Source organism: Mauremys mutica, chromosome 10 (assembly GCF_020497125.1).
Source record: "Mauremys mutica isolate MM-2020 ecotype Southern chromosome 10, ASM2049712v1, whole genome shotgun sequence".
In the NCBI taxonomy this organism is placed as follows: Eukaryota; Metazoa; Chordata; order Testudines; family Geoemydidae; genus Mauremys; species Mauremys mutica.
In genome coordinates this window covers 890,784-904,540 of record NC_059081.1, presented here as the reverse complement: position 1 = coordinate 904,540, position 13,757 = coordinate 890,784, and the positions used below count along the sequence as shown (strand labels likewise).

The following is a 13,757-nucleotide window of genomic DNA, read 5'->3' as shown; positions in this document are numbered from 1 at the left end:
TGCCCAGAGACGTGCCCAGACGGGCTAAGACCTTGCTGGCAGCCACGGCTACTGCTGGCTGGCTGGCAAGTATTCCCAGAGTTACGTACCACAGACTATTGTGTTCCAAAGCTGCTGGAGGCCAGACAGTCCCGGGGCGGGGAGGTTCTCAGAGCTCGGAGTGAGAACAACTGACACCTTCCCCCCAAGCCCAGGCAAGAGTTTCCAGGCCAGACAAGGTGTGGTCTTGGGCCGCCACACAGCATTAAAGAGCCCAAGAAAAAGACCTGGAACAGGGGGGGGGGGTCACCCGGAGAAAGAAGCACGAGACTGTATGCTCTGCCAGCAGGAGTGTCTCATGAAAAATGTGCATCCCAGCTCTCTGGACTGGCCCAGCACTGGCCAGATGAGCCAGTGGGTGAGAAACACCTTCTCAGACAGGAAAGGAGCTTAAGAACATAAAAATAGCCACACTGGGTCAGACCAATAGTCCATCTAGCCCCGTACCCTGTCTTCTGACAGTGGCCAATGCCAGGTGCCCCAGAGGGAATGAACAGAACAGGGAATCATCAAGTGATCCACCCCCTGTCGCCCATTCCCAGCTTCTGGCAAACCGAGGCTAGGAACACCATCCCTGCCCAGCCTGGCTAATAGGATGGATGGACCTATCCTCCGTGAACATATCTAGTTATTTTTTGAACTCTGTTATAATCTTGGCTGTCACAACATCCTCTGGCAAGGAGTTCCACAGGTTGGCTGTGCGTTGTGTGAAGAAATACTTCCTTTTGTTTTGTTTTAAATCTGCTGCCTATTAACTTCATTTGGTAACCCCTAGTTCTTGTGTTATGAGAAGGCACAAATAACACATCCTTATTTACTTTCTCCACACCAGTCATGATTTTATAGACCTCTATCATATCCCCCCTTAGTCATCTCTTTTCCAAGCTGAAAAGTCCCAGTCTTATTAATCTCTCCTCATACAGCAGCTGTTCCACACTGTGATGAAGTGGGACTGTTCTTAATGTTTCCTCTGAATACGGTGTGGGTGCCTCAGTTTCCCCTATGCATTTCTTATGTCTCTAGGGGGTGAGATTGTTGCAGAGCAAAGGGCCAGTGTGCATAAATGGCCAGCTGTCTCCTGACAACTAATGGCCCCCTGCAAGGTGATCGCAAAAGGTGGGGGAGAACAAAGGAATCAGGTGACCTCCTGGCCCGGGAAAGGAACAAAGCCCAGAGGAGGAGGGGCTGGAGGGGGAGTCAGTCTGGGGCTGGCTGGGGACAAGGAGTGAGGGCAGACGTGGGGGTCTGGCTCGCTGCCCCCCCAGGATGATCCTGGCTGAGGGGTCCTGTTCTCTGTTCCTACAAGCTCTGTTTTAGACCCTGTTCCTGTCATCTAATAGACCTCCTTTTTACTGGCTGGCTGAGAGTCACGTCTGACTGCGCAGTGGGGGGGCAGGACCCTGTGGCCCCCCCCAGGACCCCGCCTGGGCGGACTCGCTGGGGGAAGCGCACGGAGGGGCAGAGGAGGCTGAATGCTCCAAGGAGAGACCCAGGAGGTGAAGCCGTGGGAGCTTCTTGCCCTGCAGACAGGCTGCTCCGAGGGAGAGGAGGCTCCCCAGGGTCCTGCCTGGCTTGGTGGGGAGCAGTTCCAGAGCAGCGCCCCGGGACTCCGTGACACACCCCTAATCATTTTTGTTGCCCTTTTCTGAACCTTTTACAAGTCCAACTTACTAACAAGTACTACAGGCTCCAGGGGGTGCTGGATCCCCTGGCTCTGCCCCAAGCCCCACCCCACCTTTTCCTGCCCTGTTCCACCGCCTCTTCCTCACTCCTCCCCCTTCCCCCCCAGGGCCTCCAGCTGATTGCGGTGGGTGGGAGGTGCAGGGTGGGAAGGGGAGACGCTGATCGGCAGGGCCCACCGGCGGGCAGGAGGCGCTGGGGGGAGGTGCTGATAGGAGAGCTGCCAGTGGATGCTCAGCATCCACCATTTTTTCCCCATGGATGCTCCAGAGTCGGTGCCTATGGCGGGTTGTGTTTTTCTTTGGTCTGTAGCCGTGTGTTTCCAGCCCGTCTCCTGGCTTCTGTCTGAATCTCTCTGCAGCTTTATCAAAACCTCTGTTTGGTTTTACTGCAGCCCTGGCTAAGTGATGGGTGCTGAGGACGGGCTGAACAGAGGGGAGCTAGTGAACGGGGGCCCTGCTTGCACGGAGGCAGCAAATCTGTGCATTCTGGGGGCCAGTTGTGGAGGCCTGGGCACTTGGGGGGGGTGCGCAGTGGGGAGCACAGACAGGCTGGAAGGACCTGTGCCAAGCTCAGGGGGTAACGATCTCCAGAGATTTAGTGACAGGGTCTCTCTGTGCTGCCCAAAGCCTCACTCAGGGGACGGAGGGCTGGGGGTGCGAATTGCTGGCCTGCGGAGGGAAGAGCGGGGTTCACGGAGCCCGGAGGGGGCCGCTCGTGTAGCCAGCAGCGGTCGTTTGGGGCAAGTTTCCCCCAGTGGGCTCCCTCGTGCTCTGAGCAGTAGCGAGTCACCTTGGGTAACCCCGAAAGTGTCACACCCCTCCAGCTTCTTGGGGGAGTTCCACAGGGCTCTGGCCTTGGTCCCCCACAGTGTCTCTGGGTAAACTCATCTGCAAACATAGATTCCACCCAGCACCTCCTGTGCTGACAGCTGACAGCCCCACCTCCCGCTCCCCAGCCAAGTCCTTCCTCCAAACTAAGATCTGGGCGTGGGTTCTGACCTCTCCCAGGGACGTCTAGCCCTCAGCTCGAATCCAACATAGCTACAATGGGTTCTTCGTTCCCCAGGCCCTCCTGCTGCCTTACTTCTCAAACTCTGTGGGAGACAAACAGGCCCCTAGCTTGGCATCAGCTTCACCTTAGCCGGTACGTGAGGCCCTGGAGAGAAACCCGTCTCCAAATCCGGCTGATTCTGCCTGGCTGGCGTCTCTAGACTATGGTCTGTGCTACCCACCCACCCAGCTAACCCTCCTGTCCAGCCTCAGCCTCTCGTCTCTCTGTCACTGCAGCAGCCTGCTCGCCGGCCCTGACGAACGCGTCCTGCCCCACTCACCTGCTGCTGCCAGGGTCATTTCCCTGGCCTGTCACTGTGGCCATAGCCCCGTGCTTTGAGTCTCTCTGCTGGCTTCTCCGTCACCCCAAACGGAAGCCGCTTGTCTCACTTCCAAGGCACTTCTTGGCCTGTCCCCACCTCCCTCTCACTGGCTGTCGACGCTTCCCTCCGATCAGCACATGGTGCCTCCACTGCCCACCAGTCACATTTGCAAACAAGCCCCGTTGTGCTTCCTCCCCGGCTGCCGCTCCTGCCTGGGCAGCACTCCCAGAACCAGCCGCAAGGAGACCTCATTACCCACCCCCACCCCCAAACTCTCCTTTGCCGGGAGGCCTGCGAACAAGGTGACGATGGCTGGGTTGCTGGTGAGCAACGGCCACTGCCCACCATGCTGCCCATGCTTCCGTGTGCTCCCCCGCCCGCCCGCCCGCCCGTCCGTCCAGCTCCCGGCTCGTACTCGGCCTGTGAGCCCCTGTGGGAGGCACTGCCTGTGTCCTGTGTTTGCACCACACCGAGCTGAGAGGGGCCTGGGCCATGACGGGGGCTGCTGGCACTACGGGCGGGGCGGGAGCCGTGATGAAAAGGGGGGACAACTCAGTGGGGGCAGCCAGGGCTGGAAGGAGCCGACACCCACCTGTCACTGTGATGTTGTAGAAGACGGAGTCGCCGCCCGCGTCGCACACAAACTCCCCCGTGTCCTGCGGACGGGCCGAGGGGATGACGAGCCTGCGATGGGGCCCCTCGCGCTCCAGGAGCAGGTGCTCGCCCTCCTCCACCTCCACCCTGTCCTTGTACCACTGCACCGGGGGGTCGGCACGGGACAGCTCGCACGCCAGCACCACGCGCTCCGAGGCCAGGTAGGTGTGCGCGGCGTCCTCATTAGAGCTGACGATCCTCACGGGCGGCTCTGGGGGGGAGACAGGCTGGGCTCAGCAGAGAGGCTGCCGGCTGGGTCACGCCCCGGGGGGAGGGGGAGGGAGCAGGGGGGAGAGAGAAAAGGGGGGCGGCCAGGGCTTCCTTCAGCCGGGGCGCTCACCACTCGGCCCCTTGTGCTGCGCCGCCTGCCGGGAGGCCTCCGCGCTGCTCTGGTCGGTGGGGAGGGAAGGACGCGGGCTGCCGGGCTGGCTGCAGACCTGGCACCGGCTGGGGCAGACGGAGCGCGCAGCCGGCTCCCAGCAGGGCGCTCCCCTCCTCCGCGCCACCGCCACCCCCGCAGGGCGGCCAGAGCAGCGAACAGACCAAAAAAGGGCGGCCGTGCCGCCCTAGGATTGGACGGAAGCCGCCCCTTAGAATCTGCCACCCCAAGCACGAGGTTGCTCAGCTGGTGCCTGGAGCCGGCCCTGCCACCAGGGAACTAGGGATGTCACCAACCTGCCAGCTCGGGTAACGGGGGAGCCCTGCTGACCCACCCACCAGGGAACCAGGGATGTCACCGACCTGCCAGCTGGGGTAACGGGGGAGCCCTGCTGATCCACCCACCAGGGAACCAGGCGTGTCACCGACCTGCCAGCTGGGATAACGGGGGAGCCCTGCTGACCCACCCACCAGGGAACCAGGGGTAGCACTAACCTGCCAGCTGGGGTAACGGGGGAGCCCTGCTGACCCACCCACCAGGGAACCAGGGGTAGCACTAACCTGCCAGCTGGGGTAATGGGGGAGCCCTGCTGACCCACCCACCAGGGAACCAGGGATGTCACCGACCTGCCAGCTGGGGTAACGGGGGAGCCCTGTTGACCCACCCACCGGTAGGCCAGGGGACATCACCGACCTGCCAGCTGGGGTAACGGGGGAGCGCTGCTGATCCACCCACCAGGGAACCAGGGGTGTCACCGACCAGCCAGCTGGGGTAATGGGGGAGCCCTGCTGACCCACCCACCAGGGAACCAGGGGTAGCACTAACCTGCCAGCTGGGGTAATGGGGGAGCCCTACTGACCCACCCACCAGGGAACCAGGGGTAGCACTAACCTGCCAGCTGGGGTAACGGGGGACCCCTGCTGACCCACCCACCAGGGAACCAGGGATGTCACCGACCTGCCAGCTGGGGTAACGGGGGAGCCCTGCTGACCCACCCACCAGGGAACCAGGGGTGTCACCGACCTGCCAGCTGGGGTAACGGGGGAGCCCTGCTGACCCACCCACCGGGAGGCCAGGGGACATCACCGACCTGTCACTGTGATGTTGTAGAAGACGGAGTCGCCGCCCGCGTCGCACACAAACTCCCCCGTGTCCTGCGGACGGGCCGAGGGGATGACGAGCCTGCGATGGGGCCCCTCGCACTCCAGGAGCAGGTGCTCGCCCTCCTCCACCTCCACCCCGTCCTTGTACCACTGCACCGGGCCGTCAGCACGGGACAGCTCGCACGCCAGCACCACGCGCTCCGAGGCCAGGTAGTTGTGCGCGGCGTCCTCATTAGAGCTGACGATCCTCACGGGCGGCTCTGGGCAGGGAGACAGGACGGGCTCAGCAGAGACGTATGTAACTGAGCTACAAATTCTGTTGAGTTCTTGCAGCAGCCCACCACCGGACCCCAGAGTGTGGGGCTGGGAATGAAGTTGGATCCTTTATGCAACTGATAGGTTATAAGGCAGAAGGGGCCACTGCGATCATCTGCTCTGCCCCCATGTCACACAGGCCATCGGTCTCCCCTGAATTAATTCCTGGTTGAACCAGGGCAGATCTGTTAGAAAAACTTCCAACCTTGACTTAAAGCCTGCCAGTGATGGAGAATCCGCCACAACTTGTGGTAAATGGTTCCAGTACCCTCACGGCTAAACACTTGCACCTTATTTCTCATCTCAATTTGTCTAGCTTCAACTTCCAGCCACTGGATAACGCTGTGCCTTTGTCTGCGAGACTGAAGTGCCCAGTATCAAACCTCTGTTCCCCACGTAGGTACGGTACTTACAGACTGATCATGTCATCCCGTAACCTTCTCCTTGCTAAGCTAAGTAAACTGAGCTCCTTGAGTCGGTGACTACAAGGATGGTTTTCCAATCCTTTATTCCTTCTCGTGGTTTTTCTCTGAACTCTCTCCCATTTACCAACAGCCTCCTTGAACTGTGAACACCAGAATGGGGGGCAGGGTTCCAGCACCGGTTCCACCAGTGCCAAATACAGAGATAAAATAACTTCTCTGCTCTTACTTGAGATTCTCGTTTATGCATCCCAGGATCGCATTAGCCCTTTCGGCCACCGCGTCGCACTGGGAGTTCATGTTAATGTGATTACCCATCAAGACCCCCCAGTCCTTCTCAGAGTCCCTGCTTCCCAGGGTAGAGGCCTGCCATTGTACGTATGCCCAACACATTTACACGTTGTTTGCCTGAGCCCAGTGTACCAAGCAATCCAGATCGCTTACTATCAGTGACATATCCTCTGCCTTATTCGAAAGTGGAAGGCAGCTTGGGTGAAAGTGATCATGAAATGGTCGAGTTCATGATTCTAAGGAATGATAGGAGGGAGAACAGCACAATAAAGACAATGGATTTCAAGGAGGCGACTTTAGCAAACTCAGAGAGTTGGTAGGCAAGATCCCATGGAAAGCAAGTCTATGGGGAAAAACAATAGAAGACAGTTGGCAGTTTTTCAAAGAGACGTTATTAAGGGCACAAGAGCAAACTACCCCACTGCATAGGAAAGATAGGAAGTCTGGCAAGAGACCAACCTGGCTTAACCAGGAGATCTTCAATTATCTGAAACTCGAAAAAGAGTCCTACAAAAAGTGGAAACTCGGTCAAATTACAAAGGATGAATAGAAAAAAATTAACACAAGTGTGTAGGGACAACATTAGAAAGTCCAAGGCACAAAACGAGATCAAACTAGCTAGAGACATAAAGGGTAACAAGAAAACGTCCCACAAAGACAATAGAAGCAAGAGGAAGACCAAGGACGGGGCAGGCCCGTTACTCAATGAGGGAGGAAAGACAATAACAGGAAAAGTGGAAATGGCAGAGGTGCTTAATTACTTCTTTGTTTCCGTTTTCACCAAGAAGGTTGGTGGTGATTGGACGTTTAATGTAGTGAATGCCAGTGAAAATGAGATAGGATCAGAAGAGGCTAAAATAGGGAAAAAACAAGTTAAAAATTACTTGGACAAATTAGATGAAATGCATCCTAGAATACTCAAGGAGCTGACTGAGGAGATATCTGAGCCATTAGCAATTATCTTTGAAAAGTCATGGAAGACGGGAGAGATTCCAGAAGACTGGAAAAGGGCAACTATAGTGCCCATCTATAAAAAGGGAAATAAGGACAACCTGGGGAATTACAGACCAGTCAGCTTAACTTCTATACCCGGAAAGATAATGGAGCAAATCATTAAGCAATCAATTTGCAAACATCTAGAAGATAATAAGGTGATAAGTAACAGTCAGCATGGATTTGTCAAGAACAAATCATGTCAGACCAACCTGAGAGCTTTCTCTGACAGGGTAACAAGCCTTGTGGATAGGGGGCAAGTGGTAGACGTGGTATATCTTGACTTTAGTAAAGCTTTTGATACTGGCTGGCATGCCCTTCTCATAAACAAACTAGGGAAACGCAACCTAGATGGCACTACTATAAGGTGGGTGCAAAAGTGGTTGGAAAACTGTTCCCAGAGAGTCATTATCAGTGGTTCGCAGTCATGCTGGAAGGAAATAACGAGTGGGATCCTGCAGGGATCAGTTCTGGGTCCAGTTCTGTTCAATATCTTCATCAGTGATTTAGATAATGGCACAGAGAGTACACTTAAAAAGTTTGCGGACTATACCAAACTGGGAAGGGTTGCAAGTGCTTTGGAGGATAGGATTAAAATTCAAAATGATCTGGACAAACAGGAGAAATGGTCTGAAGTAAGTAGGATGAAATTCAATCAGGACAAATGCAAAGTACTGTATTTAGGAAGGAACAATCAGTTGCACACATACAAAATGGGCAATGACTGCCTAGGAAGGAGCACTGCGGAAAGGGATCTGGGGTCATAGTGGATCACAAACTCAATATGAGTAAACAGTGTAACACTGCTGAAAAAAAGCGAATATCATTCTGGGCTGTATCAGCAGGAGTGTTGTAAGCAAGACACAAGAAGTAATTCTTCCACTATACTCCGCTCTGGTTAGGCCTCAACTGGAGTACTATGTCCAGTTCTGGGCACCACATTTCAGGTAGGATGTGAACAAATTGGAGAGAGTTCAGAGAAGAGCAACAAAAATGATTAAAAGTCTAGAAAACATGACCTATGAGGGAAGATGGAAAAAATTGGGTTTGTTTAGTCTAGAAAAGAGAAGCCTGAGAGGGGACATGATAACAGTTTTCAAGTATGTAAAAGGTTGTTACAAGGAGGAGGAAGAAAAATTGTTTTTCTTAATCTCTGAGGATAGGACAAGAAGCAATGGGCTTAAATTGCAGCAAGGGAGGTTTAGGTTGGACATTAGGAAAAAACTTCCTAACTGTCAGGGTGGTTAAGCACTGGAATAAATGGCCTAGGGAGGTTGTGGAATCTCCATCAGTGGAGATTTTTAAGAGCAGGTTAGACAGTCACCTGTCAGGGATGGTCTAGATAATACTTAGTCCTGCCACAAGTACAGGGGACTGGACTAGACGACCTCTCAATGTCCCTTCCAGTTCTATGACTCTATGATGTACCTGCCTCCAATTTTTTGTGTCATCTGCAAATTTTATAATTTTGTTTTCTTCCAGGTCACTGATAAAAGTTAAATTGTGTAGGGCCAAGAACCAGTCCCCCGCGGGGCCCCACTAGAAACGCACATACTCAGTGATGATTCCTCATTTACAATTACTGTTTGAGACTTAACGGTGAGCCAGTCTTTAATTCACTGAATATGGGCCATGTTGAATTTATATTGTTCTAGTTTCTTATTCATAATCTTGTGCAGTACCAAATCAAGTGCCATACAGAAGTCTAAGTCTATTACATCAACACTATTACCTTTATCAACCACACTTCAGGATAATTAATTATTGGAACAACTTACCAAGAGCTCTGGTGGATTCTCCATCACTGCAAATTTTTAAATCAGGATTGAATGTTTTCTAAAAGCTCTGCTCTAGTTCAAACCGGAATTACTTCAGGGCAGTCTTATGGCCAATGCTATACAGGAGGTCAGACTCATGATCACAGTGGTCCCTTCTGGCCTTAGAATCTGTGCTCCATACCAGCCATTCTATTATGTTGTCCAGGATTGAAGTCAGGCTGACAGGCCTATAATTACCTGGGTCATCCCACTGGCCCTTTTAAAATAATGGCACAATGTTAGCTTTCTGCCAGTCCTCTGGAACTTCCCAGTGTTCCAAGAGTTATTGAAAATCAACATTAGCGGGCCAGCGAGCTCCTCAGCCAGCTCTTTTAAAACTCTTGAATGAAAATTATCTGGACCTGCTGATTTTAAAATGTCTAGCTTTAGTAGCTGCTGTTTCACATCCTCCTGAGATACTAGTGGAATAGAAAGAGTGTCATTATCATATGATCCGACTACATCATCGGTTATTTTCCCAAATACAGAACAGAAATATGTATTGAACACGTATGCCTCGTCTGCATTATTACTGACTAGTCTATCACTTCTATCTAATAATGGAGCAATAGCATTGTTAGGCTTCCTTTTGTTCCTAATATACTTTAAAGAACCTCCTTCTTATTGTCCTTAATTCTGCTGGCCATAGATTTTTCCTTTTGTCTTGTTGCTTCTCTTATCAATGTTCTGAAAATCCCAGCTTATAAATAAAAACAACGAGGAGTCCGGTGGCACCTTAAAGACTAACAGATTTATTTGGGCATAAGCTTTCGTGGGTAAAAAACCTCACTTCTTCAGATGCAATCCTAGTTTATATATATCATTTTTAGAGCCACTTTCACTTCCCCTCTAAGCCAGGTTGGTTTTTTAACCACTGTAGCCGACTCTCTGGATTGTGGCTTTTTGGGCATCTAGTAAAATCAGAGAATCATAGAAACATAGGGCTGGAAGGGACCTCGAGAGGTCACCTTCTTAAACAAATTGACATTTTTCTGTTTAAATCTCCCAGTTGATTTGGCTCCAATTGGTTTTCAGCTTTCTGTAAGAGGCCCTTTTAAAGCACCAAGTAGATATTGACTGGTTTGGACTTTACTCTGTTTGCACATAACAAGTGCAATCAAGTCATGGTCACTTCTACCTAAAATGTCACCAATTTTTAATTCTGTGATCAGTGTCTCTGTCACAACAAGGTCTAACATGGAATCCCCCCGTGGTGGATACAGTTCGTTTTGAGTTAGGAAATTGTCATCTAGAATATTTAGTCATTCCAAGAATGTTTTAGTCTGGGCAGCATGAGATCCCCAGCGTGTGTCACTCAGGGTCAAGCCTCCCTGCCCTCAACCCATGCAGCTTTTCCCCTACACATTGCCAACAGGAGTGCAAGGAGCTGCTCATCCTGCTCCCTGTGGAATTTGGCTGGGACACCCACCAGTGCGTCAGCCTGTGTTTTGTTTTTTAGAACAGAAGATGGGAGTTGACTTACCAAGTGTGAGGTCAGTCTAACGAGACAATTCAATTAGCAGCAGGATACCAAGGGAGGAAAAATAACTTTTGTAGTGGTAATGAAAGTGGCCCATTTCAAAGTGGCCCTCCCACCTCCTGGGGGAAGGGATAGCTCAGTGGTTTGAGCATTGGCCTGCTAAACCTAGGGTTGTGAGTTCAATCCTTGAGGGGGCCATTTAAGGAACTGGGGTAAAAAGCTGTCTGGGGATTGGTCCTGCTTTGAGCAGGGAGTTGGACTAGATGACCTTCCGAGGTCCCTTCCAACCCTAATCTTCTATGAAACAGTTGACAAGAAGGTGTCACAATCAGTATGGGGGGAATTAGGTTTAGGTTTTGTAATGACACAACCACTCCCGGTTTTTATCCAGGCCTAATGTGATGGTGTCCAGTTTGCAAATTAATTCCAGTTCTGCAGTTTCTCATTGGAGTCTGTTTTTGAAGTTTTTTTGTTGAAGAATTGCCACTGTTAGGTCTGTTATTGAGTGACCAAGGAAACTGAAGTGTTTTCCTACTGGTTTAAAAGGCTGACAAAGGAGGTGCTGGCGTCATCATGAATAGGTTGGAATATGAACGAGAGGCTGCTAGACAATTCTCTGACACCACATTCTGCAGGCCACTACCCTCTGACCCCACTGAGGGTTACCAAACAAATAAAATAGAACTAGAAGGGACCTTGAAAGATCATTGAGTCCATTGCCTTCACAGCAAGACCAGGTACTACTGTCCCTGACAGATTTTGCCCCAGGTCCTTAAATGGCCTTCTCAAGGATTGAACTCACAACCCTGGCTTTGGGGGCAGGGGCTATCCCTCCTCCCCTAAGAAACTACATCATCTGCTCAAGAAACTCCCTAAAGAAGCACAGGAACACATCTACACTGACACACCCCTAGAGCCCTGACCGGGGGTATTCTACCAGCTACCCAAAATCCATAAACCTGGGAATCCTGGATGCCCCATCATCTCAGGTATTGGCACCCTGACAGCAGGATTGTCTGGCTATGTGGACTCTCTCCTCAGGCCCTACGCTACCAGCACTCCCAGCTACCTTTGAGACACCACTGACTTCCTGAGGACACTACAATCCATTGGTGATCTTCCAGAAACCACCATCCTGGCCACTATGGAGGTAGAAGCCCTCTACACCCACATTCCGCACAAAGATGGACTACAAGCTGTCAGGAACAGTATCCCCGATAACGTCACGGCAAACCTGGTGGCTGAACTTTGTGACTTTGTCCTCACCCAAAACTATTTCACATTTGGGGACAATTTATGTCTTTAAATCAGCGGCACTGCTATGGGTACCCACATGGCCACACAGTATGCCAACATTTTTATGGCTGACTTAGAACAACACTTCCTCAGCTCTCGTCCCCTAGCACCCCTACTCTACTTGTGCTACATTGATGACATCTTCATCATCTGGACCTATGGAAAAGAAGCCCCTGAGGAATTCCACCAGGATTTCAACAATTTCCACCCCACCATCAACCTCAGCCTAGACCAATCCACACAAGAGGTCCACTTCCTAGACACTACTGTGCTAATAAGCGATGGTCACATAAACACCACCCTATACCGGAAACCTACTGACCGCTATACTTACCGACATGCCTCCAGCTTTCATCCAGGACACACCACACGATCCATTGTCTACAGCCAAGCTCTAAGATACAACTGCATTTGCTCCAATCCCTCAGACAGAGACAAACACCTACAAGATCTCTATCAAGCATTCTTAAAACTAGATTACTCACCTGGTGAAGTGAAGAAACAGATTGACAGAGCCAGAAGAGTACCCAGAAGCCACCTACTACAAGACAGGCTCAACAAAGAAAGTAACAGAACGCCATTAGCCATCACCTACAGCCCCCAACTAAAACCTCTCCAGCACATCACCAAGGATCTACAACCTATCCTGAAAGATTATCCCTCACTCTCCCAGATCTTGGGAGACAGGCCTGTCCTTGATTACAGACAGCCCCCCAACCTGAAGCAAATACTCACCAGCAATTACACATCATACAACAAAAACACCAACCCAGGAACCAAACCCTGGTGCCAACTCTGTCCACATATCTACTCAAGGGACACCATCATAGGACCTAGCCAGCACAATCTACCGAGTAACTGAAAGCACCACCTGGTCCTTCCTCACTGGACCCCCATCCACTGCATGGCCAGACCACCCCCTGCTTATCTTACAAAGGGCAGCAGGCTCCCATCACCTCCCTGTACAGCAGCAAGACCTCAGCCCACGCCCCTCCCCAAAGAGCACTCTGTTACCCGCTGGCTGGCGAGGCGGGATTGCAAGTCCCAGGGGTGCAACTAGTAGCAATGGAGTAAATCAGAGCAAAGATCAATAAAACGTTTTCCCTCCAGTGATCTCTCTCAGTGTGAGCAGAGCTGGCAAGCCCAGGCCCCGAATCCCCAGCCTCACCCGCTCCTGATGGGCCCCTCCAGCTAATCTCAGCTCCCGGATAGTGAAACTGCAGCAGAAGACAGCTGACAGGGAGGACGGGCGTGTGTGTGACTAGAAGCTTTCTGATGGAACAGGAGGGGAGTGAGGACAAGAGACGCTTTGGCCAGGGAGGATGAGGGCAGAAGAACAAAGTGCACAGAAGGGAAAGAGCTGGACAGACCAAGAGACAGAGGTCAAAGGGGCTGGGCGTGTGGGCACTGCAGGGACAGAGCTGTAGAAACCCCTCAGACAGACGGACAGAGACCCCCAGCACCTGTGCCAGTGAACTGGGATCCACCGACCTGTCACTGTGATGTTGTAGAAGACGGAGTCGCCGCCCGCGTCGCACACAAACTCCCCCGTGTCCTGCGGACGGGCCGAGGGGATGACGAGCCTGCGATGGGGCCCCTCGCGCTCCAGGAGCAGGTGCTCGCCCTCCTCCACCTCCACCCCGTCCTTGTACCACTGCACCGGGGGGTCGGCACGGGACAGCTCGCACGCCAGCACCACGCGCTCCGAGGCCAGGTAGGTGTGCGCGGCGTCCTCGTTAGAGCTGACGATCGTCACGGGCGGCTCTGGGGGAGGAGAAAGGACGGGCTCAGCAGAGAGGCTGCCGGCTTGGCCGGGCTGGGTCACTCCCAGCCAAGCACCCTGCCCATTCCTCAGTACTGGGAGGTTATTGGTCCTTATTACAAGGGGCTTCCTGTGCCCATCGACTGAGGGG

The 13,757-nt window shown here is 52.6% G+C and overlaps 1 protein-coding gene across 1 annotated transcript in view; it reads right to left on the bottom strand.

Annotated features, from left to right (window-relative positions):
• The window catches only part of OBSL1 (obscurin like cytoskeletal adaptor 1), a 69,721-nt gene that overhangs the window by 37,392 nt on the left and 18,572 nt on the right, over nucleotides 1-13,757 (bottom strand). Inside the window, exons 8-10 of the mRNA XM_045032795.1 lie at nucleotides 13,336-13,608; nucleotides 5,218-5,490; nucleotides 3,687-3,959 (exon numbers count right to left, since the gene is read on the bottom strand). Of these exons, the coding sequence (XP_044888730.1) occupies nucleotides 3,687-3,959; nucleotides 5,218-5,490; nucleotides 13,336-13,608 (819 nt within the window). The remainder of the gene's footprint in view (nucleotides 1-3,686; nucleotides 3,960-5,217; nucleotides 5,491-13,335; nucleotides 13,609-13,757) is intronic.